The sequence below is a fragment of the Pogona vitticeps genome, chromosome 12, assembly GCF_051106095.1.
Source record: "Pogona vitticeps strain Pit_001003342236 chromosome 12, PviZW2.1, whole genome shotgun sequence".
NCBI classification, from domain to species: Eukaryota; Metazoa; Chordata; class Lepidosauria; order Squamata; family Agamidae; genus Pogona; species Pogona vitticeps.
This window is the reverse complement of record NC_135794.1, coordinates 19,550,755-19,574,618: the sequence shown is the minus strand read 5'-3', so window position 1 is coordinate 19,574,618 and position 23,864 is coordinate 19,550,755. Positions and strand designations below refer to the sequence as shown.

The following is a 23,864-nucleotide window of genomic DNA, read 5'->3' as shown; positions in this document are numbered from 1 at the left end:
TCTCCTGTAAAGGAGGATTATGTCATGTTAACCTCGTTATACAGACTAGAGTTGAACAGAAAAGGAAATCCTCCCACATTGATCACCATTTTTCATGTCAACTAGCTCTGGAGTGTTGTCATAGCCGAGCAACGAAGGTGTTTTGTGTGAGCTTGCGCATTGGTTTATTTTGGCATCACTGCATTTTTATGTGCTCTCTGAAGTGTTCCATTTAAACTTTTGGCCCAAGGACCTTTGATGACGGTTTCCAAAAGGATAGCCAGGTTAAGGCTTAGTTCTAACCAGCCAAGATAGCTGAGGATTGGCTGGAGGTGGGCCAGATCCAAACCATTCCCAGCCTTGCGATGTTGGAAGTTAATTAGGACTGTTCTCACCTTGGCCTGAATTTGTGGTGGTGTAATGGTCATGCCCGTAGCCTGAAGACGTTTTTGATCTGGCATAATGCAGCTTGACTTTTCCCCTAGTTCTTCTCCTGTTTTGGCTGTTCTGCTAGCATGTCTTCGCCAATTCAGGAGTTGTGCCAGCAGAAAGATCTCAGACCTCTTTGAGATCGGCTAGTGCCACAGTGTTGTGTGCTGGCCCAAAGGCAGTTCGGCGGGCAAAGGAGCCTTCTTCCCACGCTAAACCTTGTTACAGCAGGTACACCTTTGAATAAATATTGTTTATTTTTTTGCAGCAGTGGATCCCAACCTTGAGTGTCCTTGGACGGCAATTCCCAGAAGCCTTCACCACCAGCTGTGCTGGCCAAGGTTTTTGGGAACTGCAGTCCAAGAACACCTGGGTTTATCCAAGGTTGGGAAGCACTGCCTTACAGTAAAAGCAGCAGTGTCCTTTTATTGAAGTGCCTCTTTTTCTGGATCAGAAATGTAACTTGGGGAAGTTGCTTTTTATGTTTCAGCTTCCAGGATCCCCTTAACAGCTTGGCCTTGGCAGATTTTGCTTTCCTGGTTGCATGATCGAAAGAACCCTTGCGTTCTCCTCTAGGGTTGACACATAAGCATATGTATGTGCACATATACACACACATAAAACCCCAGAGAGCTGCGGTTCTGTTTATTTTTGTTTTAAGGACTGGATTGATTGCCTTTACTTGGGCAACGAGCTTGGTTTCCTGGGGACATTTGGCTTTCCTTGCTTTTGTGCAAAGTAGGCCAAACACACCTCCTTTTTTCCTCATAAGGTTTTCTAGTTTACAGACAGGTGTATAGCAGACGATCTCTGCCCCAACCTAGAGATACCAAATGTTTACTAGGAAATGTTTTTCCTTGCCACTATCTTGACCACTTGTGTTTTCAAGCGATAGAAAAAACTCATAAAAAAGCATAGCGTGCTTATCTTATCTGAGTTTCAGTGTATTAATGGAGAAAGATGAGTGCCGGTGGTAGTAAATCCAGAGGCAGTAAAAATGTGTGGCATATTTTGCTTTCCCTTCCTCTGTTCCATGACTTGAGGAGCCAGCATGGGCTAACACACATTTCTGATGCGCTTCTTTCAGTGCTTTCAGGGGCAAAAAGGGACAAAGCTTGTCTTAAGGACCTTGCGATGTGCATGTTGACCAGATCTGCTTGCAAAGAGAAAGGAAGATAGGATAGGAAAGAGGAAACCACATTGCTCTGTGAGCTTTCAAGTTCATTTCAGTTGTGGTTAAAGCCTAACAAGCCCCATGTTGTGTAGCTTTAGGTTTGCCAGAGCTGGCTAGTTACCAGCCGTAGGCATGTGTACAGTTGTGTCATATCGGGTGGTTGGATCTGCGTGTTGTTCTCGTAGGCCTACGTGAAGGAATTAAGTAACCAACTCACAACAGATTTACTACTGCAATAAATCATTCATTCATTCATACTGCAGTAGTCATCTGTTAATAGGTTTTAATGTTGTCATTCTAATATTAACCATTATAAAATAAGCTTTTCCTCTGAAACAGAGTCATCCATCAAAGACTGTTTATGTTTCATCCATTTTTTTAACATAAATACTGAGTTTGTGTTAAATATGTTGTGTTTTGAAGTGCAAAGTAATAGCTTTTGCAGAGAGGTTTGGAAGGTGGAGGGAGCAGTTGTGAATAGGATTGTGGTGTGAAGGTGCCAGTCTTCAAGAGGGGGTTTGTGGAAGTGTTGCTGCCACTATGTTTTCTAGGGAGGATCAACTGCATTCATCCCTTCTAATATATGGACTTATGGGCCCCAGTAGGGTGTAGTAGATAGAGTGATGGATTCTGGACTTCAGAGTTTGAATCTTGACTTGGTCATGAAAACTTACTGGGAGAGTGGAACTGGTAAAACCATTCAAATATCTCACGTACCTTGAAAGCCTTATCAGGGTCGCTATCAGTCCATTCCAACTTGGTGGCACATAACTAACAGTATGGGCCTACAGAAGTTGGCTGCTTCTGCAAATGAGGCTCAGGATTTCCAACGTTTTGAGGTTCTCCCCTCTTAGAAATGACACGAGTGTGCAAGGAGTCTACAATAATGGAGAAGAGTTGTGCAGTAGTTTTTCAATTGTTATATTAATTTCCCTAATCACGCTGTTGAAGAACCTGAGTTGTTTCCTTGTAGAAATAACAAGCCCGCTTTTTTGAAAAGAACAGGCATAAGTCAGCAGATGGGGAAAACAAGATTAGGAGAAACATTGAGGCCAAAATCCTGTTGAGGATTTACACATAGTTAAGTATTGTGGTCCCAACCAGCTGTGCTTTTGGAGAATGGCCAAACTTCTGTTGTGCAACTGGGGTGGTGTCTGCAGCAGTTGCAATAGCGCCAAAGTAGGAGAAGCATATCTGCAGGTGCTTTCTGCAGTCTGGTCGTGCTATGGATGCTCAGCCGGTTTCACCAGTGAATAGCACGATTCCTTATTGCCAGGCATAATAGTTGGCACATTTATACCAGCGTAACTTTACAATACACCAGGATGATCAGGATTTTTCCGAGTGTTCACAAGTAGTACAACACACATTGCACATTGTGGAAGTGGTTGTGGTTTCTGGAGGTCCTGCCGTGTTTTGTAACCAGTGGTGCAACTGGTACAGTCCAGCTTAAATTGTCCATAATTCTGTGCATAGATACTTATGCTAATCAATTGCACGACAGGATACTGACCTCAGTGTCCAGAGTTGCTACTAGAAAGCTGAGAGAGTGCAGATAGATTATTTCTCTTATGTGAAGTCAGTAGGAGATAAAGACATAGGTTCTGAAGAATTCTTAATTCTTAATAATTTGTATGGATTTTATCTGGGCTACTTTAGAAGAGTGACTTGCAGCTAGCTGAAGAGGGATGTGTGTTTGTGTGAATGGGCATAAACGGGAATGTATCAAGAAATGGAACACTCCCCTCACACTCACACACACACACACACACAAAAAGAAAGAAAAGAAAAGGTAGAGGAGAAAGAAACCACGGGGAGCTTTAAAGGTTGAGAGAATTAATTTGGGGAACTACAGGTCACAAAAACAGATGCAGGGAATTTGGGGAAACTCCATTCCATCATCCCAAAGTCAGTCATTCTTCTCATGGAGTTGTGTATTGTGATGAGAGAGCATCCGATGGAAGATCAGTCTCTTCTGCCAATTCTTTCCTCTTCATGCTGTAGGAGAGGAAAGAACACGCACCAGGTTCCGTTTCCATTGTGCCCATTCGGTCGAAGCAGGCCTCCGTTTTGAAGAAGCAGCTCTTGTCAGAATTGACGGGGCTTTTCCCCTTCAACTTCTTGGTATCCTTTTTCTTTTCTTGCCAGCATGTTCTGCAGCCCTTGTGAAGGACCCTGCCCCAAAGTGTGTGCGGATGAGAAGACCATAACCATTGACTCGGTCACGTCAGCACAGATGCTGCAGGGGTGCACGGAAATCCGAGGGAACCTGCTCATCAACATCCGCCGTGGCAGTAAGTAAAAGATTTCATCACACAGAAGGGGGTGGAGAGATTGCCTAAGCCATTTTTCAGACCCTGATTAAAAAGTTTGCTTGTTTATCTGCATCCCTATCAACTCCTGTTGCTAAAAAAAATAACTGCTGTGGAAAACCCTTCTTTGGGTAACCTTGGCAAGTACCTATTGTTTCATGAGATGATTAGAGGCTATCTTCAGATAAGGAAATGAATTCCCAGTATAATTTTGAGAGTGGGTCCGGAGCTGGAGACTTCAAATGCAAAATCTGGAAGAAAACCGCCACGCCTGCTGCTTCGGGGCTTTTGTCAGGCTGCATTTTGAAGTTGGCACCTCTTATCACCCAGACCCTGGGTGGCACGTCTGTGGATTAAGGTATTTGCCCACGGGCAAAGTTTTTCCTCCAGTGTACATGATGCCCTCTTTAAAGACTGGCGCCGTACCTCTGCACTCTTCAGTACAGTGTCTAGTACGTGTCTTAACAGAAAACGAGTGTTTAGTTAACGATTTGTTGAAGTGGTGATTCATCCCCTGGGAAGATTCCAGCTGACGCTAATCTTTCAGAAGTGTTACTCTCTCCTCCCCTCCTCTTCCTCCTTGAAATGCATGTTTCACCTCCTAAAGAAAGAAAGAAAGAAAGAAAGAAAGAAAGAACAAATGAACTCAAATGAAGTGGAATACTGCAAGTTTCTGTTGTAGGAATGAAGTGGCTGAGTTGACCAAGGAGTTGGTCATACTGTATCTCTTATTTATTTATTTAAATCCCCCCCCCCCCAGCCTTCTATGTGTATCTAGCTATGGTTTTTATTCTTGTCATTTGTTTCATGCCTTTACTCGGTAGAGTTTAACGTGTTAGTCATCCTCTGAGTTAGCTTTGCCATTTGTCTTAACTGGAGTTGCTAGAACAAAATGTCCAAGATAAGGTACTCTGCTAGGAATGGAGAGATACGTTGAGGGGGCTGGATGGGCAAAGAGACATTCCTTTTGGCTTGAGTCATTTGACAACCCTAGAAATAACATAAAAAGAAATAAAGAAATAAATTATGCTGGTTCTTGTGGGAAACTTAGATCTTTTCCTCAAGGAACAGAGAGCAGTTTTATAAAGAGTGGTAGAGAAACCTCTGCTTTGTTCAAACGTCTTACAACAAATGTTCCCACAAAGGGCTGTTAGGTGGGATTTTAAGAGACCCTTCCTGGTCTCTACCAGTGATTGTCTTGGTGAAACTTTAAAAATTGTGAGTTATTAAAAGGGTTGTGATAATGGAGATTCTAATCACCCAATGAAGCTCAGATGGTTTTTCAGTTCTGTTCTGTTCTGCCGAAGGAAGTTCTAACTCCTGCTTAATTGCTTAAGTAAAGCTGCCAGGTTCAAGACCTATTTACTTCTGAATCACTCAGTAAGGCAAAAGTTACTGGCTGTCATAGCTTGCATTTGGGGCTGCCATCGGTGTCCGATTGAGCTAGATGGCTGTTTGGTATGAGCCAGTTCTTACAAGCTTCCATTCTGGAGAGAAAATCTTGCTTGTTCTGTCTAGAATGATACACATAACTTGCGCCAGGGGTCTATGGTTCTTCTTAATGAGGCATTTTCTGTTAGCTTTATTATGCTGAAGTTTACACCTGACAGAAAGCATAATAGGAGTTTCGGCTTCCTGAATGCTTAGATTTACAACGGCATACGAGACTCTTGCCAAAAACCTAGGCTGTTGAAAGCTCAGAATTTGAGGCTGGCATTAGCAACAGGCATTTATGTGCAGAGAGGGCTATCATCGCTGCTGAAAAGTGAAGAGTGTAAAATTATAGCGGTGTCTAGTGTTGTATTCCATCGACTTTGCTTTTCATAGGTAAATCCCGCAGGTTCTGTTGCTGAAGAGGGGCAGAATCCTTTTGTAACAGACAGGCTTTTTGTCAGTCCGGTTATATGTAAAGCTAAGCTTTGACCAAGCAGTTGCTTTAATTTTTTTCCCCCCAGACAACATTGCCTCAGAATTGGAGAACTTTATGGGCTTAATAGAAACGGTGACTGGCTACGTCAAGATCCGTCATTCACACGCGCTGGTGTCTCTGTCTTTCTTGAAGAATCTGAGATATATTAATGGAGAAGAGCAGTTAGAAGGGTAAGTATTTAGATGCCGTGGAATCATACTCTGTTTCCATAGTCTGCCTTGAATATAGTGCCATGGGAGAAAAATACTTTCGTAAGTATTCTTGATATTTTGATGAAATGGAGAAACTGGACAGATGTAAAGGGGCTATAGCACACACCCTTTTTTAAAAAAAAGTTGGCGTCATCCTTAGAGTCCTCTCCATTCTCATCTCTTGAATGGAGCGCAGATCTCCCAATAGAGACAGAAAAGCTGAATGGGCAGTGGCTATCATAGAGTTGCCTGATGGTCTGGGATACATTGAGACATTTTCACGCATTACGTAAGGGAAGTTGAGTTCACTGCAGCATTTATTCTTGCTCAATAGCCAGTTCTAGCTAGTCTAGTGTACCTGGCATGTCCCTCTATGTGGTTCATTTGTCCGTTGTATTCATATTTGAATATTTGAAACATTTAAGCTTGCCTTTAAAACAGGAACAAAGCCCTACAGATGTTGTAGGACAACGAGTCCCTTAATCCTTTACCATACCTAAGACTGATGGGAGTTTCAGTATACAAGCACCCAGAGGTACCCCCTGTTCCTAGTGCTTGGTTTCATATGCCTCAGGCTTATAAATTCAAACTGTACTTTCCTATTAAACGTCTAAAATGTGGAGTGTGAAAAGGCTCTGTATCAACAACTATGGAGAAAAACTCCTGAGTACCTGGCAATAGAAAAAGGAGTGTTACGGATCCATCTCCAGGATGTGTCATGATACGAAAAACATATGCGCCATAGTAGCTTCATCTTCCAGTATCATTGGTATTAGAGAAGGGCACGAAACACAGTTCAGTGCGGTGCCCGCACAGATGTTCTGCAGGCACTGTACTACCATCTCCACCCATTCCCCAGGAGAAGAGCGCTTCCCTTCCCTGCCTCCTCAGCTCAATTGCCCCTTCACCAATCGTGACGCTGCCACCGCCTCCTCCTCCAGTGGCTGTCCGCTCAGATGAGGAGGCGGGGCTGGGATGCCCCGCCCACTCCTTCGAGTGGGTGGAATATAAAAGGCAAGCTGATTCTGAAACATCTTGTATTTTGGGACTATGTGCTTCACTTTCTCCAGATGCTGCCCATTAAATTCTCTGCACTGACCTTCAGTCACAGGATCACTTGCACCTTTGTTCTTAGTAAAGGAGGAAAAAAACAGCTCTGGACCACTCAGGTTGCTGGGTGTGGAATTCATTCATCTGGGAAATCCCTGTTTCTTCTCTGCCCCCCCCCCCATTTTCTCTCCCGCACCCGAAATGTAGCGGTTCTTTCCAGAGACAAGCTGTGACAGCAGTTAAAAAACAAGAATTTTGGAGACCTGAAACACACACACACACACAGACACACACCACACACATTTGAGCAAGGTGGTAGCAAGGTCATGGGAAAGGAGCGATGTGTGTGTCCAATTTATCAGGACTGAACGGATTAGGTTACAGCATGAGGGTTTCTGAGCAAACCTCCTTTTTTTCTCAGGCTGCACGTTGGTCAGCTTTACATTCTTCACATTCCGGAATGTGATGGAAAAAGCTGTGAAGGGCAGCTCCCCTTTCCACACTTGGAAAAATCCCACTGTCTTTTACAAATAAGTGCATGGCCCTCTTCGTGTTGAGGGCATCGCTAAGACGCTGATGTTCCTTTCTTTCTCCTTACGGCAAATTCTGGGGCCTAATGTGGGGGTGCCGGCCCGCAGCTGCACAGCTTACAACTTTCTACTTAAAGGTGTAAGCAGGGGTGGGGGGTTTCATGTAACTCTGCCCCATTACTGAGTAAGACTCAGGTCACAGTGATGACTTGGCCTTTTGGGAATGACACGAGGGAATTAAGAGACTTGAGTTAGGAACAGTACATTGCCCTGGAAATTTTGCTTTTGCGTCCCAGTTTTGCATCATGACATTAAAAGCAGAGTTTATAAATAAGAAGTTATGAGTAACAAAGATACCTATAAACTAGTTACTTTTGGGCATGTGGCAAAGGTGTAGTCTTGTTATATTTACATAGTAATTCAGTGAACAGGGACAAAGTTACTTCATGGTTGCAATGAGTGACATCTAGTTCCTTTCACAGGTAACTGTCGGGAGGCCTGCTAAGATGCATTTAGAAGGATTTGGGCAGGAATTTGTGACGTCTTACGCTATTTTCACATTTGTCTTTGTTCGGTTCCAAAGAAAGTAGCAAAAAAAAAAAAAAGAATGACTTAAATGTCTCGGCATTGCCACAAGTAACAGTAGTTTCAAATGTGAAGCTCATTTTCAAAAGTAACTTGCTGAGTTTGCGTGAAAAAGGGCTGCAGGATGTTGCGCCTGTGGAGTTGCACTTGGGCCCATTATCTGTTGCTGGGGCTTTTAGCAGGAGGCACATGGGTGGCGGTGGGAAAAGACTGTCTTCACAAACAGCAATGACTATTGCAGGAGATTCCTCACTAGAGCCAAGAGTGAACTTCCTCCTTTCTGCATCCCTTTTCTCTGAGGATTGCCAGCCAGCTCTGTAAGCTCTTTGTTATAATGTGAATTTTTTGATTATTTTGCAAAGAGGCAGGCAACAAAGCAGAAAATATGTGCATTTATTGGCACAGACTGATGTGCTTCAACATATTTCCTTTTTAGGAATTACTCATTTTATGTCCTGGACAACCAAAACCTGCAACAGCTGTGGGACTGGAGCCATCATAACCTGACCATCAAAGAGGGAAAGATGTACTTTGCTTTTAACCCAAGGCTCTGTGTTTCCGAGATTTACCGCATGGAGGAGGTCACTGGAACCAAAGACCGACAAAGCAAAGGCGATATAAATCCCAGGAACAATGGAGAGAGAGCCTCTTGTACGTACACAGTATCATGAAGGCAGGGAGTCAAAGTAGTAGGATGTGGGGATTAAAACGCTTGCTCTCCTTGAATAGGCTGTGTGCAGAATTTCCAAAAATGCAGAATAATGGATGCATTTGTACCAGTCTTTTAAAAGCAATCATTTCTAAACCGTTGGCTCAGTTTTCTGCACAGTATCTGTGTAAGATAGGCAAGCATTATTTCTAAGACAGATTGAGGAAGCTTAGGCTGAGTGAAGTAGTTTATCTAATGGTGTGTTGTGAATCTGTGGCTTACAGTGCATTAAGGGAGCAGGCACTCCAGTCTACCACCTCTGACGTCACTCCAGTGCTCTAGAGAGATTGGGCAGTCTCCATTCATTTCAGTTGGAGCAGCAGATTTTCTACTCTTCAGCCCACTGAGGATGCCGAGCGGTCAGCTGAAGGAGACATATTCAAACTAATGGTTTGCTCTCTGGGCAAACTGTTAGTTACAGAACTGGGGAAGCCTCCTTTAGCCTTGCACACCAACGCAGCGGCTACTGGGGCTTGTGTGTAGAACAAGGCCTGCACGTCATTGAATGAGCCACAGGGTTACAAGTTCTGGAGGAGGTACCGGTGCATGGGACTGTTCATGGTGCCAGCACTGCCCACACCCATGCCAGGCTGATTGCTTGAAAGCTTTTTTTTTTCAGTTGGGAACACCTTTTTGATTTGCTCATCAGCCTTGTAAAACAGAGACTTGTTAAGTAAACTAAAAGGGATTGGAAATGCAACCATTACATCCTAGGAGGGAAAGGTGTGTTGTTTTCTAGGAAAGTGAAAGCTTTTTAACAAAATAATTAAAAAAGGGGGGGGAACCAAACAGCTGAAAAGCCTTCCCCCCCCCGGCACCAACAATATGCTGCTGCTGTTGTTGTTGTTGTTTTTGCACAAACAGTTGTGGAAAAATTCTGGAATTTGGGGCTTCTTCAGTTTCATCAGCTACTCAGCTGAGTAGTATTTTATATGAAAGGGATTTGTTTCTTTTATTTATTTATTTAATTTATATGCTGCCCACTCTAGAAGATTGCCTGCTTTTGTTCATTTGAGTGGAAGGGGGGTGGGGAGAGAAAACATGCTGTTGTGTTGCAGGAATCCTCATTTGCCAAAAGTGCCTTTAACTGAAGCCACCCTCTGTAGGAGAAAGCAAAGCTCGTACCCCACATCATTAACTGGTTTAACTGGAAGCCTTTTTTCCCCATCTGAAAACAGGATGATCTATGTCAGACCTGAATGAATAGATATATGTCCCCCAGTTGTGCCAGGTTCCAAAAATGGGCCAATAAACTGGCTTATAAGGGAAGAAGACTTGAACAGGTCCTACCCCTACACTTGTGTGTTTGTGGCTCTTTAAATTAATTTATTTTTCCGTGTTGCAGGTGAAAGCTACATTCTAAAATTTGTTTCCAACACTACAATGAAGAATCGGATCCTGCTGACATGGGAACAGTATCGCCCTAAAGACTACCGAGATCTGATTAGCTTCACTGTTTTTTATAAAGAGGCGTGAGTATGCACAGCTGGATATCAAGGGGGCAAGGGGTTGTTGAGTGGGATGGTGTGCCCAGGTTAAAATGGATGACAGAGAAGTGGTTGAACACAAAGCAGAAATGCTCATTGATTTCAATTGAATATCCGGAAGAAAAAAACCTTCCTAAGTGTTAGAGCAGTATGGCAATGGAAGCTGTTACTTTGAGAGGTAGCGTGTGCTCCATCACTGGAGGCGTTCAAGAGAAATTTGGCATCCGTGTTCGATTTCTATTCCTGCATTGAGCAAGCGTTGGACTCAGTGACCTTATAGGCCCCTTCCAACTTCATTGTTCTGTGATTCACTTTCCATCCCACCTTTTTCACAAAAATTGGTGGTCAAAGCCCAGTTACCTCTCCATTTTGGCTTACTGCCCCAGTTGCTTTTTTTTCCCCATCTGAGTTTGGACATAACAGTAAAATTGGGCTTAGTTTTGTGTGCTTCCCTTTTTATTTCTTCAGCAGAGATAGGAGGAGGAGGAGACTCGTGGATTTTGCTCCAATTCTAATAAATGACAATTTAACCTTAATATCTGAGACCTAAACTTTGACCTTAACAAAGGATTATTGAAACCATACTTGGCACGTTTCAGTGAACGGGAAAAGACGTAACTGCGTGTCATCATGGTTTAGACCCATACTAAATTATGGTTGGTTAAAACCGATCTCGAGGAAGAAAAGAAATCTAAAGATGGGCTGGGTTTATCTCTTTAATGTTCTGTCATCACATCTAGATATGGCCTGCGTTTTTTGACAGACACTTCTAGATCTTTGCATAGCATTTAGTTGTTGTCATTGTGCAATTAATAAGGACTCCCATTGTTTTCTTCCTTAGTATTTTTAAGTCAGGTGCATAAAGGAGCTATTCATGTTGAGGTAAGCTATGGCTTCCTGACAGAGGAAGCTGTTTTGAGGAGGGAGAGGAGAAGATGAACTTGATGTTCTAATGTGTGTGTCTGTTGACAAAACAGACCTCTCTTTTTTTGACAGTAAAAGTCTGCTATCATGTTTTTAAAATGCTGACGTTGCCCCCCCCTTTGTTATGAACACATTAAATAAAATTATTGCTCATGTTTCTACTTACAACATATGGATGCTGAAACCAAGGAGGAGGGCCATGTCCAGGGGTTAGGTAAAGGTTCCCCATGACATTTAGTCCAGTCGTGTCCGACTCTAGGGGGCGCGGTGATCATCCCCGTCTCCAAGCCGTAGAGCCAGCATTTGTCTGCAGACAGTTTCCGTGGTCACGTGGCCAGCGCGACTTAGACCCGGAACGCTGCTACCTTCCCACCAAGGTGGGACCTATTTATCTACTCACATATCTACATGCTTTTGAACTGCTAGGTTGGCAGGAGCTGGGACAAGCGACGGGCGCTCACTCCATCACGTGGATTCGATCTTACGACAGCTGGTCTTCTGACCTTGCAGCCCAGAGGCTTCTGCGGTTTAGCCTGCAGCGCCACCACGACCCTAAATTAAGGGGTTGTGAAAGCTTGTTGCATAGTTTTCTGTCTTCTGTCAGTTTGGGTTGAAATGGCAAGAAACGTAGTGCTAGGAGCAGGTCCAGGGATAACTAAAAGAACTGTAGCAAAGCCCCATGAGTACGTGAGAGGGCAGTCGGTTGATGGAGCCAAGAGAGGAAAGAAGTTTGGGAAAAGGTGGATGCAGATCATTTTACCACTAGTGTCCTTTGGACGGAAAGGAACTAATGGGAAGTGGGGACTGCAATGCAAACCAAAGATGAAGAACTGGTAGATCTTCGGGTGCAGAGACAAGAATTCTGATAGTTGTAAATTGTAACAGATTCCAACAATTTGATGCTGTCAATTCTGCACAGTGGTAAGGGGAAAAAATCCTTAAGGGAGCCACAGTTGCAAGAAGTGGTGCACAAGATGGGAACTAAATTCTCAAGACCTAGAAAGTTACTTTTTTGTGATGTGATTAATGACGGTTACAGTTCCAAGCCTTTTCAGAAAGTTGTTGGTTACTGTTTTAGTTTCAGTTGGTTGGCATAGCTCTTTGCGTTCCCATTTCTCAAAAGGAACCAGAACAGTTATGTTTATGACTTGAGAAAGCTGCCCATTTTAACGTGTTTTGTTCAGCAAGCATGAGCCAGCACTTGAACGGTACAGCATTCCAGTTCCACCAGCTGAAGTGTGGCTACGCCAGGGTTAGCTATAAAAATTATCTAAACATTTATAGTTGTGTCACAAAAGGAGCAAAGTTATTTCTCTTTACCTTGCAGTTAGAATGTAAATGTCCTTACACTTTAGATTAAATTAGGCATCCTTCAGTCTCGAGAGACTATGGTATTGTGCTTGGTATGGAGGACTCAGAACAGCATCTAGTGTGGCTGAGAAGGTCAGTTCGAGAGTGACAATCCCTTCCACACGGAAGACAAATAAAATTTGTCCTCTGTCCAGGTCCCTGATTTTGCTGCTTTTGCGACGGCCTCTTGGCCTCGGCCTGCTGGACAAGGGTCTCTTCAAATTGGGAGAGGCCGTGATGCACCGCCTGCCTCCAGGCTGAACGCTCTGATGTCAGGGTTTTCCATCTGTTGAGGTCCATTTTCAAGGGGGTCTATTACAGTTAACTTGTTATTTGTAACTAATTGTTCCCAAGCTCTATGAATTTCATGCAGTGGTTTGAACTCACAAGTAATTCCTTGACTGCAGCCTGCTGGAATATTGCTTGCAGACAGAGCATGGAAGGGGGCTACTTTGGATATTTTAGAGAGAGAGAGAGAGAGAGAGAATAAATGTCTTCATTTTACAGGATGGAGCAACTAACATGAATTGACTTCTTTTGGAGATTGCTTTTCATTTCTGTGACTGATACGGCTTAGCCTTATGAACCTCTTCTCTTCTGTCTCTGTCTCTCTTTTAAAACAGGAGAAGCAAAAACCCTTGAGTATTCTCTACCTTTTATTCGTCTATAAAAATCAAAGTTTTATTATTATGAATTTCATTGGGCAAAAGGCAGTAGGGGAGTTTTTCCTTAAAAATTTTAAGAGCAAGTTTGGATAGAAGTAAAAGTCACAGCCTCTTTATTTCCTCATCACAGACCTTTCAAGAATGTGACGGAATATGACGGGCAGGACGCGTGTGGTTCCAACAGCTGGAACATGGTTGATGTGGACCTGCCTCCCAATAAAGAGGACAATCCAGGAATTTTGCTGCAAGTGCTGAAGCCCTGGACCCAGTATGCCATTTATGTCAAGGCTGTCATGCTCACCATGATGGAGAACTACCACCATGGAGCAAAGAGTGAGATTGTCTACATCCGAACTAACGCTGGAGGTAAAGAGAATACAAATAAACCGGACAGAGTGATGCTTGGTCGTTTGTGTCTTGGTTATGGGAGGGTCTGGACTGGGAGGGCTGGGCTAAGATGCTGTCTACAATGACTTGGGGAAGTGCTGGTGCAGAAATAGAGAGATGAGACATCCCAGCTGTATCGCGCAGGTAGTTCTCTAATGGAAAAGGTTTTGTGAGGGTCATCCAGCTGTTGTCACTTGTCTCTGTCTGTGTCATGTTTTATGCTTTGGATCCACTGTGCTAGTTAGCATGTCAAGAAGCTCCCTTCGGCTGCCGATGGCTTTAACTGTATGCCTCCACTCTACCTGAGCTTCCCCGAATTTAATTGTCTCCGATACTGGTCCGGGTGGAGAGGTGATAATTGTCTGGTTAATCAAATGCCGAGAAATACCCAGCAGCATTTAATCACCTTGAACGAAGTCTCTCTAATTGAGCGGGGAAATGGTATCTGATTTGATGATGGGGTTATGGATGTTCTTCCATCCACATTGAATCAGGGAGGGTGGATTGATCCCCAGTGCATTGCAGACGGAACGGTGTATTGTCGGCAAGCCTATCCTTTGGGGGTGAAATAAAAAGTCACATTTCTGTTAAAATTTCAGAATTGCATGAGATACTTGGGGGCTTGGCATGGATTCTCTCCCAAACATCTTTGGCTAGCAGGAATCACTGTGCAGATTCACAAGACCAAGGTGCAGGAGGGGGTTGCAACTAGCCCAGTGTTCTGCTTCTTCAGCTTAGAACGTGCATGTCCTTGACCACAATTAATATGGAAAGAGGTGTTTATTCATTAGGTGAATCATCTCTAATGACATTCTTTCTGGGAAGGCTGCATAGGGATACAGGTGGTTTTCGGCCGTTTGCCGTCCTGGTATTGAGACCAATTAATTCTTTAGCTTTGGGTACTAGGCAGTTTATTGGAGTAATCGTGCCATGATAAAATGGTTCTGGTTCTGAGACTTTCCTCCCACAAGGACATTTTGGGACATCCCATGGTTTGCCAGGGAATTGTGGAATGCAGAGGAAGTTGGGGTTATGTTCAGGCCTCCCACCCCAAATCTCATGCTTTCTTTATATAGTGGTGCCCCGCAAGACGGGCGCTCCGTTTCACAACGATGTTTTTGCGATCGCAAAAGCGATCGCAAAACGATGTTCCCTATGGGGGAATTTCGCTTTGCAGTGATCAGTCCCCTGTTTCGGGAACCGATCATCGCAAAGTGATGATTTTTGCACAGCTGATTAGCGGTTTCAAAATGGCCGCCGGGTAAAAAACATGGTCGCCCGCTGTTTTCTGGGATGGATTTCTCGCTGCACGGGCAGCGAAAATGGCCACGCTATGGAGGATCTTCGCTGGACGGTGAGTTTTAAGCCCATAGGAACGCATTAATTGGGTTTGAATGCATTTCTATGGGGTTTTTAATATCGCATGACGATGTTTTCGTTTGACAGCGATTTTCGCGGAACAAATTAATGTCGTCATGCAAGGCACCATTGTATAGGGATATAGACGGAGGCTCTGCTCCACCATCCATTGCTCCCTCTTGCTCCTTTTTCCCCAAGAAAAAAGAGTACAGTTGCAGTTGACAGACTGACAGACACACAAAAGCTATTCTTTGGGCCATGGTGGACGTAACGGAGATCCACAGTAGCTCCTCTACCTTCATGGGACGTTTCACAGTGAAATGCCTGATAGGTTTTTGAGGAGAGGCTCATTCCTGGAAGTACACTTTGCGGTCCTCGGCCTTCCATGCAGGTGTGCTATTACGGGAGGAGTTCTTTCCATGCACACAATTGTGTGTTGTTTTCTGGCGGAGCGGGGGGAAGAGAAGAGGGACCTTTGCTACTCTGGATGTTCCCTCACAACTCCCCATCACTTGAGTGCACCAGACTGACTTGCTGGTGCTGATCAAAGCCAGAAAGAATTAAGTGCAAGGGCTGCGGGTTCTTAGTTCCGATCTGTCTAGTGCTCTTTGCTCATCAAGAACGAATGCCATTCAAAGTATTGAACTTAATCATCATTTATTTCTGCCCTTCAGCCTGTTGTGGGACTGGTGGAAGGGCAGGCATTTGTATCTCTACTTATTTATCTCTCTTTCCTCTCTCTCTCTCTCTCCAGTGCCATCCATTCCTCTGGACGTCATCTCCGCATCCAACTCTTCCTCTCAGCTCATCGTGAAATGGAACCCTCCCACCTACCCCAACGGCAACCTGTCGTACTACATTGTACGGTGGCAGCAGCAGCCTCAGGACAGCTACCTTTACAGGCACAATTACTGCTCTAAAGGTGAGAGCGACACAGAAGCATGCAGTGGAGGGCTAAAGTGGGGGTTGTTGAAGGCTCAAGGACTTTGCGGTTGACTTGTGATGGGTGAAGCCACATTTGAGCTCTTCTGAGTAAATCACGAATCCTGTTCTTCTTCTTTCTCATCCTTATCCTAACTGAATTGATGCCCAGCCCTTTAAAGCCGAGAGACTTGGCATGGCAACCCGGAATGTTAACAACACAAGAACAAAGCTCATGTAGTAGAGAACATGCTTTGAATGAAATAAATCCCCTGTTCCACACCTGCTATCTCCAGGTGGGTCTGGAAAGGACCCTCCACTGGAAACCCTAAGGAGTTGCTCCCGTTTGGAGTACACATCACTGGGCCAGAAAAAAAAACAGTGTTGTGATGCCAAATGAGGCATCTTTTTACAGACCTGGCTGTAAAAGCCAGAAGGGCTACACTCTGTAGCTTCCAAACTGCTTCGAGCAGTTGGATAACTGCTCCATTCTAAGGAATGCTGAGATTTATAACTTTTTGAAATTTCCTGGACTCTGCTATGGTTCAGAAAGAGTGCGGAGGGGTTCTCTAGCAGAGAATCAGCACTGTAACAGATAACAAACCCAGGATTTGGCAAGATATAGGCGAGAAGATATAAAGCAGTATCACACTGCTTTAATTATATGGCATGAATCAACTCTTTCGACTTAAGCCCCTTCCCCTTATGATTTGTGCCAGCTCCTGATGCAGAGAAATGGGGACCTTTTGCATTGATCACATTCCGGACCTCTTTCCTTGTGAGTGTCGTAGGGCGTTTTTCCGAGTCCATTCATCTTGTATAGTTGTGGGTTGTTTGTTTTGCACTTCTCCCTTTTCTTTTAAAGATAAAGTCCCGATTCGGCGATACGCAGACGGGACCATCGATACCGAGGAAGCGACTGAACCCACCAAGCCGGAAGGTGGTGGGGGAGAGAAGGGGCATTGCTGCGTGTGCCCAAAGACAGAGGCCGAGAAGCAGGCTGAGAAAGAGGAAGCGGAGTATCGCAAAGTGTTCGAGAATTTCCTCCACAACGCAATCTTCTTGCCCAGGTGAATACTCGATCTCCCTTTTTGCAATCAATGGGGTAGGGTCTAGGTTGTGGTCTTCATATCCATATTCACAGGCTACCCTTGATTTCATGACAATTAACAATTGCTTTTATTCATTTGTTACATTTCTGTCCTGACAACCACACTCTCTGTGGGGCTTCGGAATCTAAATCATTATTGTCTGCTCAGACATTTCAAATCCTGTTTCTATTGCTTTTTTATTTGCTGCTTGCTAATTTTTTTTTTATTAGTGTGTGAAATCCATGAAAAGGCAGCAGTTAAGAAGCACAAGAAACGACTTTTAAAAGTGTTATAGGGAGTGCAGTTGTCAGTGAGCTGGCTGGAGTGGGTAGTCCATATGAATGTCGTAGCTCTAAAGGCTTCATCTGTAGTTGCCTCCAGTCTTACAAGGGTATTAGCAGAACTTGGTTGGAGATAAGGTGTTCCTTTACAGTTTTATTCTTACTATTACAGTACTATGCGACAGGAAGTCGGTTCTCCCTTAAGGTGACCCTTTCCAGGTGTTTTAGGTGTAAAATGCTGAGAAATGGGTTGTCAGCCCCTTCTTCTGGGGCCTATAATGACCCTATAATAAGGTCTATTTACTACATCACACTAGGCAAACCATCCCGCTTTTGGAATTAGCAAGGTATTGTCTGAATGAAATTTATGCAAAACTTCCTGCTCCCAAGAATTAGGGATGTTATGCATGCATGCATGCATGCATGCATGCATGCATGCATGCACAAGTTTATTTGCAATGATGCTTCTTCCTGCACTGAACATCCCAACTTGGCCTTTGTTCCTTAGCCAAAGCATTTCCTAAGATCTTGTGAGATGCTGCCCGTTTGTAGAGTGGAGAGTAAACCGTTCCTCTTGCAGGAATTCCACAGATGGGCCGCCAGTAGATTCACACCTTGTCTCCCTCAGAAGGGCTTAACAGATGCCGAAGTGACTCAGCAAAGTAATTTGCTAGCTCTGGGGAATGTTTGCAAAGTGGTGTTCGCATCAACAGCGCTACAGAAAATATTTAAGCTTAGATGTCTTGAGTTGGGTAACAAACCTGAAGAAACCTCAAAACCATGTTGTTGAAAGCAGCAAGAAAATGGTCCGGAACTCAGCAGTATTGCCGAACACATGGATTGTTTGTAAATGCATTCTCTTACTTATGAGGAGCTCTATTTGTCCCCCCCTCACTTTGCATTTGCTGCAATTTTTTCTCTCTCTCCTGTGGCGTTCCCATCATTCTGCCCCTCTTCTTAGCCTGTCAGTGCTCCCAAGTGGCCCAGCTGATGACAGAAACCTTCTCCCTTTCTTGGCGTCTGGGGCCATTTCACCATGACGCAGGGTTTCTGCCTCCCCTGAAGAGCTTTGTTCAGTGCAATATAGATTTCTGATTTCCACAGATCATTCATTTTGAAGCCCCATTGGTTTCGAGTGAAGGTTTTCCCTTTCCATATAGATTGGAATATGGGAGTAAATGAACTCAGAATCTTGAGCCAAGGAAGAAGAATCATAACCTTTAAACTGCAGAGCCAGAAGGGATCTTATGGATCATCAAGTCCAGCCCCTCTCAAGGAGGCGCCGTGAGGGAATTGAACTCCCCAACCTCTGGCTCTATAGCCAGAGACCTAAACCACTGAGCTATCCAAGCAATAAGACTTTGACAGTCTTTAGATGCCATTTGTGTGGGTCTGGGTGTGAAGAACATAAGTGGGAATGATTTGCTAATGTGAGTCTTGACGACTTCAGCTTATTTCCTCTTCCCTGCTCAGCTTGTGTTCATAATTGCTGCATTTTTCCTCTCAGTGCTGTAACAGCTGTAGTAGTTGAGACGCATGGCTTCTAACTCTTTTAGCAGCTAAAGTGACTCTTAAAGAACCCCAAAGTGTCAGGGAAAAATGAGATTATGACTTGGGTGATTTTCCTCTCTAGGGCACATTTAAAACAACTTATTTACTCACGTCTGTCTGTCTCTTTCTAGTCGTCTTCATCTATTTCCTTCGCTTCTTTTTCCACCCCAAAGGGAGAGAACAATTCATGTGTCAACACAACCCTCATTAGATGGTGTATTGTGTTTCCAGCCTTCTGTGAGATTCTGCCTGCCTGTTGTAAAGGCAGCCGAGACTCTGCAGTAGAACTGTTTGCCTCTATCCGTGTGTAAGCATTTAAGCACATCACAGCCTTAGGTAGACTCGTTCCTGCTGGGTAAAATGGGTTGTTGTGACCCTAAGGCTTTGCTCGAATCTAATCAGAACTCTGTTGCAAGCTTTCAAGCTAAGGATGTGGAGAGTACTTGAAAATGTTCTCACAATTGACAGTTCTCTGAGTCTCACTGTGTCAGGAGTTCTTGCTTTGACTTCCTCCCATACCAGAGAGATTTCTAGGCTTCCCGCAGAAAGAAGACCGCCGCCCCCCCGCCTCGGTCTTCTCTTTTTGTTTGGTTGTTTGCTTTAGTTCTTCATTTTTCTGTTGGTTTGCTACAAGAGAACTGCCAGATTCTGAGCAGGTCCAACATCCTTTCCATGGAATCTCCCTTCGCAGGGAAGATGCTGTGTGTGTGGCACAGGATAATTCGACACCGGTTGCTGCTGCTGCTTCTGGGGAAAACAATAAGAAACATCTTAGGAATCTAGAAAGATTTTTCTGCATGATTTCTCAGGGAAAGAAAAAAAACTCACACAATCTTGCTGCAAGGATTAGAGAGGGTTCCTCCCCCCATTCCTCTCTAAGTGCCAATCCCTGTGAGATTGACACCCCTAGTCCAAGTAGAATGACTTTCCTCTTTTTTGTCTGTCCTGTCCCTGAATTTAATTCCCTTGCATTTTGAACCAGTTACGCTTTCGTGTAGCTACTCCTGCGTGCATGGTTGCTTAACCCAGCGCTCTCCTTTCTGTTTCTTTTTCCTGAGACACATCTTTATTGGGTTTGGATGTGTTGCTGGTGTGTAATTTGACTCAGGGGGAAGACCACCTATAAAACAGGGCTATTTTGATAAGCGGCTGCATGCAGCGTTTGGGCATCCGTCCGTCTACAGTGTGTTAATATCTCTTCATTACTGTTTTCTTTGAATACATTGAAGCTGTTGGCCGTCTTCTTGAGTGTCTTGGACTGGGATTTCGTTTTCGCCCTTTTCAAACAAGGCCGATCTCAGGTCGCGAGCTTGAATTATTATTATTTTTTTACCCCCTCTGTCCAGGCCTGACCGGAAGCGGCGAGACTTGACCCAAGTTACCAATACGACATTTGCCAATAAGAACAAGACGGTCACAGTCCCAGAACATTCTGCCAATGCTTCGGACACGGAGGAAGGAGAGACGGAGTTCCCCTTCTACGAAAGCAAAGTCGAAGGCCGGGAGCGGACGCTCATCTCCCATCTCTTGCCTTTCACCCTGTACCGTATCGACATCCACAGCTGTAATCACGAAGCTGCGTCGTTGGGCTGTAGTGCTTCCAATTTTGTCTTTGCAAGAACTATGCCTGCAGGTACGAACTCAGGGCATTTCTTCAATTTCCCCACCTTTTTCCAGATGGAAAGAGTATTTTAAAAAAGAGATTAAAAAATCATCCTCATTTTATTTTATCCGATCTCTGCTTTCAAAGTAGGCTTTGAATAATCTTAGAATAATAAAAATCTTAGTAATGCAGAGCTGGAAGGGACCCTATGGATCATCGAATCCAGCCCCCGTTAAGGATACTCAGTGGGGAATCAAACTCCCAATCTCTGAAGCCACATACCTAGACCATCGAGCTGTAAAATTGGATAAAGCGTTGTCATCATCAGAAATTCAGAATTAGCCTTTCAAATCATGAAAGCTGGATTTATGGTTGTGGCAGGGGTTCTTTTAACCACTGTCAAAATCCTTACCTTCAACAAGCTAGGAGTGCAAAACTTTGCTTGTTTCATGGTCGCATTTTGGTCACCCGACTGGGTGAGATTTCAAGAGGTTTTGTGCATTTTTCAATCCTTTGCCCTTTTTGCAAAGGTGTGTTTTTTTTTTCCTGCAAAACCTTGTATTTTGTGCAAAATGCATTTGAACACAAAATGCAGTGCTTCCTTTGCAGAGTAGAAGTAGAATACACTCTTTTTCATTAAGGATGAGAATTCATGATTATTTACACACTAAATCACATTTTTCCTTATTGTGGTTTGCACAATTTTGGGCAAAACGTCGCATAGCATCTTTTCATCTTCTGAAAATGGACAGCCACAGTGGGGTAGACTGATTGCCCACAAAGACACATACAACCCATTTAATGCTTCACTTACGCCAGCAACAGTTCATCATTGTTTTAAGGGTTTGCTCGTAAGGGCAGTTGTACAAAAAAAGGGGTGCAAATTCTCTTAAAACCAGTGGAGGAAAGCTTCACCCTCTTACCACTTTTCATCTTAGAGCCTAAAGATGAACATGGACAAGATTTGCATCTCTCCTTCCAGAATGCAATACAGCACTAACTTACCTTCTTCCTCAGCTTGGCACTGGAACAGAGGAATAATCCTTGACTGTGTGCTGCACTGTGGAGTTAAATTGAAGCCAAAAATCTAGTGTACCCGAGATGCAACCCCCTTTGTTCCTTCAGTGGGAGAGGGAGAGTCATGGGCGAACATAAACTTTAGTGTGTTACCAACTTTAGATAAAATCTGTGCATACCAAACTCGCAGGTTTGACTGGGAACTGTGTTCTACAACATGAAGGCCATGCTTTGGGTTTTGTATGCATGTGAATGTGTGGCTTTGACCCGGCTTTTATTTTGAGGATGGGAGGGAATGGGAATTGAACAAAATTCACCTATTTGCCTTGAATGACACCGGCTCTTGGACATATTTCCGCAGAGGGAGGTGATAACATTCCAGGAGCAGTAACATGGGAGGGGAAGGAGGAGAACACCATCTACCTGAAATGGCCAGAACCGGTTAATCCCAATGGATTGATTTTGATGTATGAAATCAAGTATGGACAAAATGGAGAGGTAAGGAAGGCTAAGAGCCTTTGCATTGAACTTGGTTTGCCATTAATTCAAGGGGGTTTGTGCCCATCGCTGCAATTCTGCTGCACCAGCAATTAGAGGAAGGACTGTTAATTCAGTGGTCAAGGTCATGTTTTATACATAATACCTTTCAGGTTCAATGTTTGGTATTTCAAACTGAGTAGGCGAGCCACCGTCTTTGCTGATCAGCTTCCAGGAGGTGTGTACTCTTCCAGATATTGGACCTCCAGTTCCCATCAGACACAGTTAAAGATAAAGGATGATGGGAGTCATGGTACAAAGCCATGGAAGAAGCGATGTGTGGGAAAGACGGGTACAGGTGATACTAAGGCAGAAGGAACTGTGGTCAGCTTTGGTAGAAGGTAGCATCAGAGTTTTTGCAAATCTTAAGAACAGTTAAGAGACCACCGTCTTTCATATGCCCATTTTATATATATCATGGATTATGTGTATCTTAGAATCCTAGATTTGGAAGGGATTCAAGGATCCTTTAGTCCTCCAGTAACGAAGGAATCTACTGCTACAGCTTACCATATAGATGCATAATTAATCCCGCTTTAGGGCCATCGGTATAAATTTGAGCAGTGAATTGCTGCTCATTAAGAAGTTGGCATTTGCATTTCTTGTTGCATGTGGCTGCTGTGCAACATGAAATACAGCCGCTGACTTCTTTCGGCGTTGCTATGTGTCATCAAGTCACCTCCGACCTATGGCAGCTCTGTAGGTGAGGAACCTCCATAATGTCCCATCATTGACTGACTCAATAGGTAGCAATTGTGGTCAGATTTATGCCAGCGGGTGTAAGAGATCTGGCCTTTAAAGAGAGTCCAGACTGGATCACGGAGTGGATGATGTTCTGAATTTACTTTTATGTGAGCTTTGTATGCATTGCAGGGGGATGTTTGATTGTATTTTTCAAAACATGTTTTGCAAAGTTTCCAGAAGCATGCATTGGGAGGGAGGGACACGTTTCTAATCAGAGGTTTAAAAGTCTGACATGGTGCCTGGCAAAGGTTCGTTTGTAAGAGCCCTCCTTGCAAACTTCGGTAGAGCAAGGGCTGATCTACCCCTTTCACACAAACACCCCCACTTTTTTTTTTTTAAAGGAGAAGCGAGAATGTGTTTCCAGGCAGGAGTACAAGAAGCTTGGAGGAGCCAAACTGACACATCTGAACCCTGGAAACTATACTGTGAGAGTTCAAGCCACTTCTCTGGCTGGGAATGGATCCTGGACTGAGCCGGTCTCCTTTTACGTCCAGCCTAAACGTAAGGATTTCCTACATGGGTGGTTGGAGAGAGGTGGGTGCAGCAAAAGGGTGTGTTGCTTGGCTTTAGATCATGGGTGGGTTATTGGGCACAATTCCCCCACCAAGTCGTCTTTCCTGTCGTAACCCTCTGCATGCACCCTCTTTTTTCTGACAGAATTGCAGCTCCTGGAAGCTTCAGGAGTGGTGCTTCCGATTTTTTCAAAAAAAGATCACAGGGTTCTCTTACTATTTAACACCCCAGGATAGCAGGGTTTTTTGAAAACTGAAAGTGGACATTTGACAGTTTGTGAAATTTCCACGGGCAAAATGTTTGCCCTTGACCCTGGCAAGTTGTCTACCCCATCTTAGTTCAGTGTTGTTTAAAAATTAGCATTCTATACAGTCGAAGCTCATTAGATATTTTTTGTTTTGTGCTGCCAAGTGGCTTCTGAGTTACGACAACCTTAATAGGGCTTTTCGTCATCATCATTCTTTATTACGGTCACAGATCAGCAAGATTATAAGAAGACACAACATACAACGGGTTTTTAATAGGGTTTTTGAGGCATGGAAGAT

General features: G+C 44.0%; 1 protein-coding gene across 2 annotated transcripts in view; it reads left to right on the top strand.

The window, feature by feature from the left end:
- Window positions 1-23,864, top strand: part of IGF1R (insulin like growth factor 1 receptor) — a 174,709-nt gene that overhangs the window by 117,806 nt on the left and 33,039 nt on the right. For both annotated transcript variants that reach the window (XM_020781765.3, XM_020781764.3), the window contains exons 4-13: window positions 3,731-3,876; window positions 5,850-5,994; window positions 8,617-8,831; window positions 10,235-10,361; window positions 13,446-13,681; window positions 15,816-15,983; window positions 16,848-17,052; window positions 20,252-20,538; window positions 21,887-22,023; window positions 23,148-23,307. In XM_020781765.3, coding sequence (XP_020637424.1) covers window positions 3,731-3,876; window positions 5,850-5,994; window positions 8,617-8,831; window positions 10,235-10,361; window positions 13,446-13,681; window positions 15,816-15,983; window positions 16,848-17,052; window positions 20,252-20,538; window positions 21,887-22,023; window positions 23,148-23,307 — 1,826 coding nt within the window. The remainder of the gene's footprint in view (window positions 1-3,730; window positions 3,877-5,849; window positions 5,995-8,616; window positions 8,832-10,234; window positions 10,362-13,445; window positions 13,682-15,815; window positions 15,984-16,847; window positions 17,053-20,251; window positions 20,539-21,886; window positions 22,024-23,147; window positions 23,308-23,864) is intronic.